This window comes from Podarcis erhardii, assembly GCF_964252035.2.
Source record: "Podarcis erhardii genome assembly, chromosome: 9".
In the NCBI taxonomy this organism is placed as follows: Eukaryota; Metazoa; Chordata; class Lepidosauria; order Squamata; family Lacertidae; genus Podarcis; species Podarcis erhardii.
In genome coordinates, this window is record NC_138512.1 from 25,957,856 (window position 1) to 25,973,570 (window position 15,715).

The 15,715-nt window shown below is 41.7% G+C and overlaps 1 protein-coding gene across 4 annotated transcripts in view; it reads right to left on the reverse strand.

Annotated features, from left to right (window-relative positions):
• Positions 1 to 10,099: 10,099 nt before the first annotated feature.
• PDGFRA (platelet derived growth factor receptor alpha) overlaps positions 10,100 to 15,715 on the reverse strand; it is a 52,609-nt gene continuing 46,993 nt past the window's right edge. For all 4 annotated transcript variants that reach the window (XM_081875679.1, XM_081875680.1, XM_081875678.1 and 1 more), the window contains exons 20-23: positions 15,014 to 15,113; positions 13,707 to 13,812; positions 12,891 to 13,126; positions 10,100 to 11,504 (exon numbers count right to left, since the gene is read on the reverse strand). In XM_081875679.1, coding sequence (XP_081731805.1) covers positions 11,357 to 11,504; positions 12,891 to 13,126; positions 13,707 to 13,812; positions 15,014 to 15,113 — 590 coding nt within the window. In that variant the 3' untranslated portion in view covers positions 10,100 to 11,356. The remainder of the gene's footprint in view (positions 11,505 to 12,890; positions 13,127 to 13,706; positions 13,813 to 15,013; positions 15,114 to 15,715) is intronic.

Below are 15,715 nucleotides of genomic sequence, written 5' to 3' on the forward strand. Positions count from 1 at the left end.
TCTATGAAGGAGGACGAGGAGATGGTGCAGGAAAAAACAGTTCGGATTTTTCGCAAAAAAACCCCAAACACGTATGAGTGGTTAAAAAAAAAAAAAGATTCTGGTATGAGTATTCTGATTAATAATCTGGCAGCACTCAATGGAACTGATTGGCAGCATATTCAGGACAGACAAAAGAAAATACTTCCGATAGCATGCAATTAATTATGAGATTCGCTGCCACAAGATGGTTATGGGTTTCGATGTCTTTTAAAAAGGGGATTAGACAGGGAGAATCGTGATCTGCCAGTGACTATTATCCATGATCAATACATGTAATTAACAGCCAAGTTCAGAAGCAACGTCCTTCCGAAACCCAGAGAGACAGAGAGAATCACAGCAGAGCTGGCTCAAGACATTTTGCTGCCTGAGGCGACAGGCAAGATGTACAAAATTCCACGTACCAAAGCAAGTTATTTCAACATAGGCAATGGGGCGGCGCCCTCCACTACTCCTGAGGGCAGCAGTATGTTAGGGGACGCAGGGCAGGTGACGTATGACACACACAGCTCTGTCTACTCCCTGCCCCACAGTAGATGCCACCTGAGGAGGCTGCCTCACAATGGGGATCTGGCACAACACATTTTAATACAATTGTTGATGGAATCAATCAATGGAATCATATCTTCCTCTTTTAGCTATTTCTTAGCTTCCTTCATCCCTGAGCTTTAATTAACAACATAGTTTTATTCAGTATTTAGTGAACTGAAGTTTCTCATACGAGAATTTGCTAGGGTGTTTTGTTCTTCTTTTTTCTGGGGCCCCTCGTCCCAAATTGTTGGCCACTTGGACAATATCAGGGAAATATACTGTCCTCATTTCAACACCGGAGAGGCTTTCCTTCTACTGCAAATGTGGTTCTGACTGGAATCAGAGCTGTCCAATGCCAACTGCTGTCAATGGGAGGAAAGCTCTCACAGAAAATAGAAGGCATGGAGTGATTCTTATTCAGAAGATGGTATGGACAAAGGATTAAGACCCACTATGCTATGCCACAGTTCTTATCCTGCTCTCCCACTGCTTATGCAGGTAAAAGGGGCTAAGAATAATAAAACTTTCTCTCCTTACCTCCGTGAGTACAAGGAATCTTTCAGGAGAAAGAGGGAGATGGAGGCAGAAATTTGGTATATTTCTTCCTCATTTTTCTGTAAACGCATATCCCCAGTGGGGTTATAAAACCAATAAATCATCAGGAAAAATGCTATAAAACTCCCTCTGAATTAATATTAAATGGAGCATCTTTTAAAGTAATGCCACATCATCCCAGTTTCAAATCCTTCCAAAAAGGAAAGGCCCCTTATGTTATTAAATATAAGAACATAAGTGGGAGAACAGGATGACTGACAAAAAAGGATCAGGAGGGGGCTTTCCACAGAGTGCCTTTCCGGGAGACTTTTGAGATGCTGGGAAGTAGTCGAGGGGATAAGAGGGAGCTTTGCAAACAGAGCACATCTTGCTCAACATTTTTTTGTGTTAGAAAGTGTCTTCCTGGCAATCTGTTGGAGATTAGGCCCTATTCCTCACGCAAATTGCCTAGCTGAAGAACAGCACATCATAAATCTTGACTTTACTGCGTTCATTAGGACTTACTCCCTAAGAAGCATGCTTAGGAACGCAACCTTATGGTGGCAATCCTAAACATGTCTACTCAGAAGTGTGTCCCAGTGAGCTCAATAGGACTTCCTTCCAAGTATGAATACAGATTGTAGCCTTACCCATTCCTTGTACTGATATATTCGCACCTTGAAAGTAGAATGGAATCCGTTCCGGAAGTCTGTTCGACTTCCAAAATGTTCAGAAACCAAAGCGTGGATTCTGATTAGCAGCAAGAAGCTCCTGCAGCCAATCAGAAGCTATGGAAACCCTGTCAGACGTTCAGGTTTCAAAGAACGTTTGCAAACCGGAACACTCACTTCCGGGTTTGCGGCATTCGGGAGCCAAAACATCTGAATACCAAGGTATGACTTGGCTGAACTGATACAAGGAGACAACTTCCGTTCTAGTCCAAGGCTACTTAGGCTGACATTCATTACTCACTTACCTTGGAGTAAGCACCAATGAACTCAGTAGGACTTGCTTCTGAGTAGACATGCCTAGAACTGGCCTGTTAAGGTATGATCACTTCTGCCTCGGACATTTCATGCCAGGAAAATGATTGGGACTATAATGTTTTTCTTTTTCTCAAATGCTTAGGAACACGGATATTAAAATACGCATTGAGAGCCGGCAAAGGGCCTGTGACACTAGAGCAGCTTTGCAGCATCTCTAATTATTAATTTTCTTTCTGATTGAAAGACACAAGCACAGTGACCACACTTCTTTCTGTCACTCAAGGGACAATATGTTGCTATTAGGGCCATTAATTATTGGCAGTTGTGTCAGGTTACACATAAGAAGATTGTCTGTGCTCTTCAAACTGTTCATTTCCAGTAAGGACACTTATGAATGAATGCTATATGAGATTAATGTCCATGGAACTGAAATGCAATAGGGTGGGATTGGTTTTTTTTAAGGGATATGGTATTAAGAGATGCCCATCTCAGTCTTTAAAGCTCCATCACGCAGTCCCTTCCCAGTTCTGAAATGTAACTTGCTTTGGAGGAAGGGAGTAGAAATCCCAGCCATATCAGGGATGTGCGCATTCCATAAGTGTGGGATCTAGAATTCAGCATTATGAGAATCTCAGGTTTTCATTTTTAAATCCAGTTTCTAGCCCTTGTGGTAACTTTGGTCAACTGTCCAGCTAAATCTCAGAAGTCAGGTGGGCGGCTTGTGCAGGATTTAGTAGGAAGGGCGAGGTGCTTTTGTGTCATTGCTTCATTGTTCTTCTTCATTAATTGCAGAAACAGTAGAGATTGTGTCAATTTGTTTGAGTTGCAAAACTTGTAGAATTTCAGAGAAGAATTATTGTTGGTGGTAGTAGTAGTATTAGCAGTAGTATTTTGGTAAACTACAGACAGCTCTGAGGATAAGCCCAAATGAAACCAATCAACAGTCTTGCTTCAGAACCTATATATCTAACACAAGCAAATTGGAGCTGCAGGAGAGCAGCATGGGGGAAAACTACACTCATTAATCAAATGCATCTGATGAAATAGGTTGTTGCCTGTGGAAGCTCATAGTATGATAAATGCCTTAGAATTTAAAGGCGCCACACTCTATTGTTGCTTTTGCTTTGGGAGGGAATGGGATCTGAGGACAACATACTTCTCTTACAAGCTCCTATCAGTTTCACGCCAGTTTAACTGCCATGGCTTCTCTGAAAGAATCCTAGCAGTTACAATTTTCTCTTGCAATCCCTTTCCCAACACTTCAGGAAATTGCCATCCCCGGGGTTCCCTGACAAGAGAATGAGTTGTAGTATAACTGCGCCATGATTTCCCTCCAACAAATGAACCGGGTTGGCAATTGTATTACAATTTAAACTGAGAATCTGAAAGGTCCGAAGGTGGGTGATTGCATGAGAGGTGAGATGAGCATGCTCTTTCTGAAGAAGGCTCAGTGGTGAGAGAAGAGCCAACTGATTCTGCATGTTGGGAGAATTACTCAAAACGGGCGTGACTCATTGAAAGAAGATGATGGTAGATGCGGTGGAGACCTAAAAAAAAGGCAAAAGGCCAAGAGCCATTACTTTGAAAGAGAAGTGTCTTTCTCCATTACAAAGTTGAAGGCTGTTGCTGGAAGGTGTTGTGAGAGAAGATTCAAGACTGCTGAGGAGATGACAGAAAGGTGGCAGGAGAAAAACAAGGGAACAGTGAGGAGAAAAATGAAACAGCTGCTGGAGCTGACTGTCCAACACAACATGACTCTTCTGAGGCCAATGCCTCAGGTCAGGAGTACAAACAGTGAGGTAGAACCATAGTTGTGTAGGAAAAGCATGCGTGTTCATGCCATGTGGTGGTTTACTGGTTTACTGGGTTTACGGGTCCACTGGTTTACTGGGGTGCGGGCTTGTAATTGTACCACTGCTGTCACCCGAAAATTCATGCTCAAAGCTGGCCCCAGGAGAACCCCCAGCCCATAAGCCTGAGTTTTTGAGAGGCATTTTATTCTGTCCAAATCAGTTGGGTTTGACCTTAAGTACACATTCAGAAGCTAAACATATCTTTTCACATGAAAATGTGCAACTTTTGAATTAATTCTCTTTTTCCCCATTTCTGCTCTTTCCCCATTTCTGATACCTTGAATTCCTCTTAGCAAAACAACAAAAACAACCACACACACACACACACACACACACACACACACACTTTTTTACTGCATCAAAATGGTGAGTCCGGATGAAAAATGGTTTCAGAACGCTGAGCAAGCCAGGAAATACTTCGTAATAGGAAATAAATTGCAGTCCTGAGACCACCAGTTGTTTTCCAGAGAATTCTTTGCCGTGGGGAAGAAGATGCCGGTGAAAAACTGAATTAGTGCCTTAAGCTTAATTGATTCTTGAACAATACTTCCACCTTGTGGCCGACTCTGAGAAAAGCTAAGATCATAAAAAGAGCCTTGCGGATCAGGCCAATGGGTTGTCTAGTTCAGCACCCTCTTCTCAAAATGGCCAAGCAGAGGCTCATGGGAAGCTTGCAAGCAGGACCTAAGCTCAGCATCATTCTCTCCATCTGTGATTCCATCAATAGGCATTCTGAGGCACATACTACAAGCAACAGAGATAGCATTATTATCAGACTAACCAATGTTTGCTTCTGTTCAAGATTTTTTAAGGACATGGACTGGGCAAGCCAAAGCTATTTTGCTTCCTGAGGCAGAAGGCAAGATGTTCCCCTCCCTTCTTTGTAAAGACGACGACTCGACTGGTAGTTGAATCTCACTTCAAATGAAGTGGAGACGAGGTGGGTCATTTCAGGGGAAGTGGGTGGGAGCAGCCTTGGAGGCGGAAGAAAATAAAATTTCTTTCTGCCCCCTTGCTCAAATTGGAAACCCAACTCAAGGAATGTGCATAATAAATCCCTCTGGATATGGAAAAGTGATGGAAGTGGGGGGAACTGTGTTTAAGAAAAACGGAGGGATTTTCTAAACTACAATCTGGATTGAAGACAGAGTTAAACTAATTCGCAAAGGGGCTTCTGCTAGCACAGTGGCAAGGTTTCCCCACCACCACCTTTCCTTCTTCAAAATGGAACTTAGACCAGCCCTTTCAATAGAGGATACCATCAAACAGAAGACTGTCCTCTGTAAAAGAGGAGACATGGCCGCCCTATCACTGGCTCCTGGTTCATTTTCAAGTACAATTCAAACTGCTACTACTTACCTTCAAAGCTCTAGCATGCTTTGCAACAAAAGGATTGGCTCTTTCTACACATACCTGTCTGCACAATGGGACATCCCTGTCCTTCGATGTCAAGTTGATGGCTGCTAGGGAGGAGGGGTCCCTTTTTAGTTTTGGCTTTGGAACATTGTCCCCATGAAGGTTTGCTTAGCTTCTCCTCTTATGTTTTTTTTTGTTTTTTTTTTTGCCTGTCTAAGATATTTTTATTTTCTCTCCCAAACCAATTTGCTTCTGCTGAAGCTAGGATTTTGGGTTCTTACTCTTCTGCAGTTTTTAAAGTTGTTTGTTTGTTTGTGTGTGTGTGTGTGTGTGTGTAAAATTCTATTGCTTTTACAGTGAGGGGGGGGGGAGTATTTGATCCCCTGCTAAATTTGCCCATTTGCCCTCTGACGAAGAAATGACCAGCCCATAATTTTAATGGTAGGTTTATTGTAGCTTGTGAGAGACAGAATAAGAACAGGAAAACCCCCCAGAAACCCAGAAGACAAAAGTCAGAAATGGATTTGCATTATAATGAGTGAAATAAGTATTTGATCCCCTATCAACCAGCCAGATGTCAGGCTACCCGGTATCTTCACTGTATGTAACGAGCTGAGGTTAGAAGCACCTGCTGTAAGGGTTGAGGTCTTACCTGTAATCGTTAACAGTACCTGTACAAAAGACACCTGTCAAATACTTTTCCCCCTCACTGTAGCTCTTTTGCCATATCCCGAGGATTCTGCCCCTCAGCAGATCCAAAGGACCTTAGATTCAGTGTATCCAAAGTATCTAGTATCCTGCAACTCCTCATTCTGAGGCTTTCCCTGTCCAGTGTCCGGTGTGAGAAATATCCCAGCACTTACCTCCTACCTCATTTCAGGGCCTCTGTCACATTGGACCCCTGTTTCCACCAGCAGACATCAGCAAGACAGAAATCTGCAGTATCCCCAACTCCCCCCTCAGAAATAGGCACAAGGGTTTAGGATTGTACTCTGAAACTGCAATCTTGGACACACTTAACTAGGAGTAAATCTCACTGAACTCAAATATAGGAGTTACTCCCGAGTAGACATGTATAGGATCACACAGTGATGCTGCCAGTTACCATTTGTTTAAGAAGAGACAAACTGACGGGGAGAATTAGGAATCGGCCCGAAGAAAAATATCAAAAGGACTGGAGCAAATTTATTTATTACTTGAAAGAAAACTGTACTCATTTAAAAACGTTTGTAGCATTAACGTGAAATGTTTTGTAATGTGAAATTATGATACTGATTTATAAATAAGAATGTGATTTCTTAAGGTGATTATAGACAAAGAAGTGATTATGGGAATGCGAAAGATATGTTATAGGCTATAGGGATGTCAGAAAGAGAGGTAGAAGGAAGTCAAAGCTCACTTTGAGCAAATAAGATGTTGTGAATATGTGTGTTGAATTAAAATGAAATATGGAAAAATCCAATAAAAATTATGTTAAAAAAAAGAAGAAGAGACGAACTGAACTGAGACATGCATGGGAGAGGCCTGCTTGACAGGAAAGGCCCTGCTCTGAGCCAAGAGTAAAAAAAACTCTCTTAGGTATCTTTAAATTATATATCATTTATTGAAATATAAAGATCTTAATTTACATGGTTTTTTAAAAAAGACAAAAATAAGAACAGGGGCACTTGTATTACATTTTGTACCTATGGTCACTCATTCCAACTGGTTCTTCTCAAACACTTCACAATACCACCTTTATGGAAACTCTTTCTCGCTTTTCTTTATCATTCTAAAATATAAATTTTGGACATTTAAAAGTGCAACAGTTAGCGTGCCTGTGGAGTATATCACAGTAAAAACAAAAAACAAAACAAAAATTATAAACAAAGGCAGTGATACAGCTTGTCATAAATGTTTTGGCAGTACTCTCAAAGTTGATACAAAAATACATATATACATATTGATGTATAACATCACCTTATCTTATGTCCCTCATTATACCATAGGACTGTTTGTACATTTGCAGACCACATTGTAAGGAACAGGGCCATTCAAAATGAGAAAGTTGTGTTTCACAGGCAAGGTTCGATTGTCATGATACAAATACAGAACAGACAAAAGCTGGGTATATCTTTTCTGAAAGCTTCTCAAATCTGAGTCACAGAGAAATAGTCACTAAGATCCAAAACAAGCTTCCTCAACCTTGGCCCTCCAGATGTTTTTGGCCTACAACTCCCATGATCCCTAGCTAGCAGGACCAGTGGTCAGGGATGATGGGAACATCTGGAGGGCTGAGTTTGAAGAAGTCTGTCCTAAAACAAATAATCAAGACAGTAACAAAATCCAGGGGTTTTTCCCCAGGCTAATACTGAAAGACTAACATTGCAATCTTATATAGGTCTACTCAGAAGTAAGTCCCATTGAATTCAATAGGGTAAGTGAATACAAGATTGCAAGCCTTAGTCTAACAGGTACCTTCTGCATTAATGTGTTGCCTTTGTAAAGTTTTCTGATGTGCAGTCCATTGCAGTGTCAGGAACTTTTCATAGGATTATAAATCTAAAAAAATATACTGCATATTTTGGTCCACAACTAGAACTTGGTCCCAATCCAGCTATAGTTACCTTGCCCAAAACATGTTGGGCATAACTAACATGAGAGAGTACGGTAGGTGGCGATAAATGCGCTCATCCACGTTGCAACGTAGACAGGAAATTAAAATGGAGCCCCATCTATGGCATGCAGTATGGGCAGATGTGCATTGCAATGGGATCTGTGTTCACCTGAAGCAAGATATGGGATTAGCATGAGTTTGTTTTGTGAGATACATAACAAAAAGTACAATAAGAAAAAGAAAAACCAAGGTACGAATTATTGTAGCTTATTCTTTAGTAGCCAGTGAAACAGGAAAGCCTGCGAAACATGAGAAGACCTGATCCGTGTGAAGTAATGCAAAACACACACGCGCGTGCAAGTAAGGTGTTTGCAATTTCCATCCATTGCACTGGCACATTTGTAATAAATTGGATCTAGCAGAGAAGAATATCTCGAAGGCTTGGACTTACTCATCTGGTCCAAGTATTTGCACAGATTTATACTGGGCCCATTGCGTTTTGGCATTCAGCACCTCAAATAATTATTTACCACAGATATCCCTATGTGCACATTTAAGTCCTATTAATTTTAATGGGATATGGTTCCGCACTTATTTTGGGAGATCAAACTGAGCTCTTTTTCACTCAATGCACTGAAGCATCACTTGTTGCTTCATGTTTAGTTAGTTATTTAGCATCAAAAGAGATGGCTGTGTACTTCTGAGTCCGTTGCAAAGCATTGATTTACACTGCATTTTTAATCCTGCTAGGTGCTTATCAACTGCTGTGGAGCTTAGTTCCAACACAGCACTGTCTCCAGCACAAGCTGCCTTCATCTGTTTGTCCTTTAACTATCACATCAGCAAAGTAGGGAGCCATAGCTGTAATGGTAGGTAAGCCTGCGAGTTTGGCACAGAGAAAGTTGTATTGCTCAAAATGGTTGTTCACCACTGGCCAATTGCTACCCTGTGCTGCTCTTAGTGATATAATAGGAAATCCAGCAAGCATCCACATTGGGCCACATTTGCATCAATTAATGCTCTACCATCTGGTTTCAATACCAGGGACTCAGCTATACAGCTGCAAATAAAATGTTTTAAGCATGTTTTAAGTGTAATATACAATGTGACACTAGATGGGGATGGTGAGCATTATGGAAAATTCAATGTATTTTTTAAAAACGCTTTAAAAAAAGCATTTTTGGAACGTTTTTTTATATTTGTGTAGATTCCACCCAGGTCTGAGTCTTGGTATGTTTTATTATAACTACACAGAATATGCCAAGAATATGTCAAGTTCCTTTTTCCCCACAAGTGAGCCACTGTTGCCTGCCACATACATGTCTAGGATTAAGGAACAGGAATTTTCGAGCTAATGGCACAGCTCTTTTGCACGTTTACCCTGTGACATTTCTCTTTAATGAAGCTCAAGCTCTGGGTTTATGAAAAACATGGAATTTCTTTTTGTGCACCATACATTCATGCACCCTGTATGTCACTGACTGATTCCAGTTCATGATTTCCATAGACTGTGAGAAAATCACAGCCTAGGGCTGCAACTGTGCCCACCTAGCTGGGAATAAGTCCCCCAGAACTGAATGAGGCTCATCCAGGAATGCATTGTAAATCATCACAGAAACACTGCCAGACACATTATATTCAGATTAAGGAAGGACTGATCTCAAACTATTGTGTGAGAATGACTAAAAGAAGGATCAGCAACTGCTTGGGGCCATTTTACACATTACAGAGACAGATATGCCACTTGAATACACACACCACAGAGGTCACAGCCAATCCTATATTTTAAATGTATTTCCTTCAAAAATGCAACATTGTTTAGAAACAATTGCTTCACTCCCAATTCAGTGCCCATTGGTGTGGATGGAAAAAACTCTTTAGTCATACCTCGGGTTACAGTCGCTTCAGGTTACGTGTTTTCGGGTTGCGCACCGCGCTGAACCTGGAAGTACCGGAACAGGTTACTTCTGGGTTTTGGCGCTTGCGCATGTGCGGAAACACTAAATTGTGCTTTGCGCATGCGCAGAAGCGCCAAATCGCAACCCACGTGTGCACAGACACAGCGCTGCGGGTTGCGAACGTGCCTCCCGCACATATCACGTTCGCAACCTGAGCGTCCGCTGTACTTGTTAACGTCCAACGTTATAGCTAAAACAAGGGCAAGAGGATCCGGTTCCATTTCTGTTATACCAAAAGTAGAACTTTTTCTTTCTTTCTTTCTTTTCAAAGTAGCTACATACTTAATTGGAAATCTCAGGCTCGGAAAGAAGCGTTTTCAGAAAGAGCATTTGGTGCATCCAATCCATTTGTCACATGCAAACCCCAAACAAACTTCCCGATGTGCTCTTTTTCTCAACCGCTCCAAGCAGCCTATCCATTGATTGATTAGCCACACATATTTTGTGCAATAACTTGAGGAACCTGGTTGCAAACGAAGGTTTAAAAATAAACTTCAATTTCTGAAGAGTTCCACTGAATCAAAGGAGGATTCACCAGCACATAAATTCATTGCATTAGGATAGCTACTCTGCTAAGGGTGGATGCCATAGAATACATTAGCTTTCCCTACTTCCTAAACTAGTTTTAATTTACCAAAGCCATTACAGTAACTATCAAATAGAACAGTTGTTTCTTGTAAATGTATAAATGCTAAAATGCTTTAGTTCATTAGTTTTTTCAGTACTGTGTTTTTAAGAAAGGGCAAGGAGTAGTTATAAACTATACTTAGTGATACTGAAAACAGCAGTAGGTAAACAATTATTCTTCTATGGTTATGAAGAGTCTCACTTGATTTACTAAGCTATTGTATAAGGTTAGAAATTACTGTAATTCCGTTTTATTTGTATTAGCTGCAAAAAAGGTAAAAAGGTTTCCTAGTACCAATTAGTTTGAGTTTCAAAAGTGGTTTTCTTTCTTTTTTTGCATGTACTTCATCTCATGTGATAGTTCAACAGCAGCTTATGATGAGACTGAAGGAAGAAAATACACAGAAGTCTTGAGTGGTCTTCTAAAAAAATGCCTATTCCACATATGCCACAAAACATCTTGGTAAGGTATTTACATAATTACATGGGTGATGTTTCACCATAGTGGAAATGTTATTCATCTGAGTTGTGAATGCCCTTGAAACACAAATTGGACTGTCCATGGCCTTTTCCTTTATCCACTCACCTATCAGAACAGCAGGTGTTACTGAGATGCTATGGAAGTGCTTAAAAGCTGGTTTCTAAATGTCTTCTTGTTTCACAAATCCGGGTGAGATCTTTGCGTCCCTTGTGGGGACACTTAGGATTGCAAGTCTCGACCATCTATGTTAAAGTGGTTTTCCTTAGGGAGTCAAAAATCCATGAGTTATGTGTTGAGATTCTCTTTCTTTCTTTCTTTCTTTCTTTCTTTCTTTCTTTCTTTCTTTCTTTCTTGTCTCGCACCCCTCAAAAGATGTCCACTACTTCCTTCGGGAATTACAGGAAACTGTCCTCAACCAGTTCTGAGGAATCCATTCCAATGTCATCGATGATGTCAATATCCTCAATGGTCTCGTCCTCTCGCTTTATGAATGTGGAGCTGCTGGAACCAGTTTCGATGGCACTTTCTTCAGAAGTCTGGGAACTGTGTAAGAAGACCACAGGGGAAAACATTTAGGAACTTAAAAACACACTGTGAAGAACACATTCTTCAATTGTCTTGGGGCGACAGAAATCCTCCTTAGGAATTCATCAGAAGGCACATGCCACATAATTTTGGAGTCCAAAAGAAAAGTTCCCCAAAGAGACTCACTCTTACATGAAATGTTTTAATGCTGCAGTGTTTCAAGCTCTCTACCTTTGGGGAAACTTCTCCACATCAGCTTGCTTGCTGAGGAATCCCTGTGCATTTGTCACAGAACCACTGCTCATTGCAAAGGATTCTGGGAGCATATCCCAGGTAGCACATTAAATTCATGCAGGTCAGCCTTGCTGAGGTTCACCATTACCATGTGTGGGACTAAAGGGAGTTCTAGCACAGGTCTACACCTGATGACAAATCTCAGGAAACAAGGGATGAATAGAGCACATAGCTCCCCAAATCATAAATCTGAGGAAGCGTGAGAATAGTAAAATACTATCTGGACTCCACCACTTGCTGGACAGTACAGAAGATCAGATCAGCCACTAGTTCTGTGCACATAATGATAAATTATAACGGTAAAAAGCTGCCTATATTCAGCACTGAAATCACTAATCAAGGACAAATTACTTAACACGTTTTAAATCAAGGATACGCTGCCTCGAGTGGGTAACAGGGATATTTGAGGGGCTTCTTCTTTGCAATAGTGACCTGATCTGCAGTTCCCAGGCTAATGTCAATGTGGTTATCCTTCAGAGCTCACACTGAATTTTGCAGAGTTCTTGGCTCAACCAAGGTACCAAAATGGTCAACCAAAATGTTGGCATTTTATTATAAAAAAGTACATTTAGAAATGCATACTTTGAAGAAAAAATACATCTAGGCTTCAATCCAGACTCCTAGTCTGCTGTGAGTGGGTGGGTGGGATTACGTAGGTGGGGTAGGGATTTTCAGCAGAATGGTGCCAGCAAGAATCCTCTGGCACAGAGCTCCCTGTTCCACTTGTGCCAAACTTGTGAACCAGTGGAAACACAGTCAGAAGGATTTCCACCATTGGAAGACCCAAATTGGGCACTCAGGGAGCAGAGAGGGACAGATCACAATCCAGCCCCACTGCAGTCACTGGCATTGCATAGCTCCCCTCCATCTTCTGCCCCAACTGGCATTTGGGGTTACAAACGTGATGCTGACTACACTGCTCTGTCATGCTTTGTGGGAAATGGTTATTTAAATATGTACATTGTTGTAGATATTCTTTTAAGTTGCAGATCAATGCGAAAACAGTGACAGACATAAAATTAATAATGGCACAGAAATAGACTGATCCATCCAGCCCTAGTGGCTAATGATGTCGGGATTTAGGTCACAGTGAACTTTAATCAGGTGTACCTGTGCCTGTTCCTTTTGCTAAGTTCGTCTTCTGAAACAGGGTCAATATCCGGCAGGGGGATTATGTAGCCACTGTCGGCGCTGAGTCTTTGTTCATCAAATCCACTCTCCCTGTCCTTCAGTTTGTCTTCATTCTTGTAAGTGACTCCAATGTAGGTGTTGTCACAGTCCGCTCTCATGCGTGTGACAGCGGGATGGTCACTCTTCAAGAAGTCCAAGTGAATTCTCTCATAGCTCTGAAATATATATATAACAAAATTGGTTGGAATTGTTTAAGGCTCTCCATCCCATACTCCCCCAAAATAGGATATTTCTAAATCTCTATAAAACCTGGTAAGATTTCCTTTCAATTAATTTTTTGCACATGAGTAGTGGTTTGGGTCACATGGGGTCAGAAGCATCATTTAAGGCAGTGGGGTGGGACTTCTGGCCTTCAGGAGCCTAATTAAAACCACTAGGCCTCTCCATTTGCCCTCTGGCATGGTTAGGCCCAAACCACACCCACCTGTCCTGACATCACATGACATCAGGCGCAGGACCGAGGAAGCTACAGGGCCAAACTGAAAAGAGAGGGAATAGGACTGACAATTTGTCACCCTCTTAGGCTACCTTCAAAATCTGCTGCTTGAGATAGGTCAAGCATCAAATAGGATATTATGGTGGGGTTTTCTGTCTCCACATTTTCACAATTTTCTGCAGTGTCATCATGAAACAACATTTTATTTACCCCCACTTAAGAGCCAAGAGTCAATGGCACAACCAAGCAATGTCTTCTTCTGAAATCCTAGAAGCAACCCAGTTTCCAAAAGGACAAACCTTCTTGTATTCTCCAGGCAACAGGTTCTCAACTATTTCGCTCAGGTGGTAAAAAGAAGGTCTTTTCTCGGGTTCACTGTTCCAGCATTTCACCATGATGTCATACCTGTGAACAGTATTGAGGCGGGAGGGAATATCTTAATGATTTGTGATGTTGAAGCAAATTGATGACAGTATAAAGACAGACATAATGCGGGGAAAGAGAGCCATAGAGGAAGCCTAGTTTGCAGGTGCCGTGACAAATGTGCAAACTGATGAACTGAGGATTGGCTTAGCCATCAGTCTTGCTCCGTTCCCCATGCTTTGGGTGGACTGTCTATCCCTTTTTACTCTTAAAAGTGCCACATGACCAACCATGCATTTATCTGCATGTTTGTCACCTTGTTTTAGAAAGGAAACTTCTTTTAAAGTGTGTTGTTTTTTTGAGCGATGTTGTGGCATGATATTGGGGTCCAATGCTGGAGATTAGGAAGAAGTTTTGGAGTGGTAAATAGACTTGCCTCATGTCCCCATTGCCAAGGAATATCTGAGCTGGAGCCCATGCCTTCAACATCTCTCCAGCCTGAGGAGACTGTGTTGCCATCTGTGAGCTCTGATTACTCCAGCCCAGAAGCCTTAGCAGAACCCATTGCCTCCCCGGTTTCACCAGAATTGACAGCTTCTGAAGCTGGCTAAGCCCTTCAAACCCAATGGAGCTAGTTACTCAAATATTTAAATCTCGGTCTGTATTTGCTTGCCATTGAAGCCATGTTTGAGCCTCCTGCTATGTCCCTGGTCTTCCTCACCAGAAGTGTTTGGATATTGCTTCACCAGAACCAAATCTATGGGACCCACCAGATGTAGTTAGACACCGTCAGACCCAGCCAGTATAGCCAATGGTGAGGGCAGCCTCTGCAGAGCCCCACTCCTGCCTTAATGGAACCTGACCTCTGTTTGACATTGCCTAAAACTTGTCCTCCTAGTTGTTGCCTTACCAGAACCTGAATTCGGATGTGCTTGAGTTTGCCTTGCTTCCCTTTTATAGAAGCCTAGCATCTGACCACCCTGCTCAGGCTAGATCCCCATCTGGCTGAGACCCATCACCTGGGAGAAGAACGCATTGTAAGAGGAAAGTTAATCAGCATCATACACAGCCAGGTTCTGCTGCAAAGTTGCAGAGCTGTGCCTGCCTGCTTCCCAAGTTTAAGATGGAGAGGTTTAGGTATGTTTGGGTTGAATGCTATGAGGGCGCTTCTAGATCAGTCCAAGTGCTCTGTACATAATTTCCCTGAGGTGCTGTAGGAGAATGAGACGAAAAGAATACGTACACCTCACTGGTAGCATGGTCCGGTTTTGCCATTCGGTAGCCACTTTTAATTTTATTATAGAACATAGAATCAACCATCATGCCAGGATATGGAGTCCCACCTGAAAGTCAAGGGGAAATAGATGTCATTATAATGTTTGTTGAAGTAAAATAAATTCTATGCATGGATTCGTTTTTTGAATGTTTAGGACCATATAGACCCTTTCAAGATTTTCTGAGAACTGCATGTTCCTCAAACCTTCTAGAATATTCTCAGTCAAGCTTTCAGATGTACATAAGGGTGAGGCAGCCAGCCAGTCAGTTAGTGAGTGAGATGTAAGAATTAAGTACAGTAAGCCTGCAACCTACGTGGGGGTTACTTTTCAGGATCACCTCAAACAACAGGGATAAATCATGTTTGCAAACCATGCATCCAAGTTATAAAATGGGGCTACAAATGTAATTAAAAAAAAACAATATTGAACAAATGGGGGGCACCAAATCTATTCTTTTCCTGTGGTGAAATTTGGTTTAATCCAAGACCTGCCCTTAAACATCTCTTAGAAGAAACATTGTCTAGTGGGGGGATTATATCATTTGTAGCTTGGATAAGAATCAGGATATGCAAGGTATCATCTAGTCAGGAGCATGGTGTTCCTTTCTGCCTCATTAGGGATATGACCTTCTGCTTTTTTATATTTATCTTTGTAGTCAGTCTTCTCGT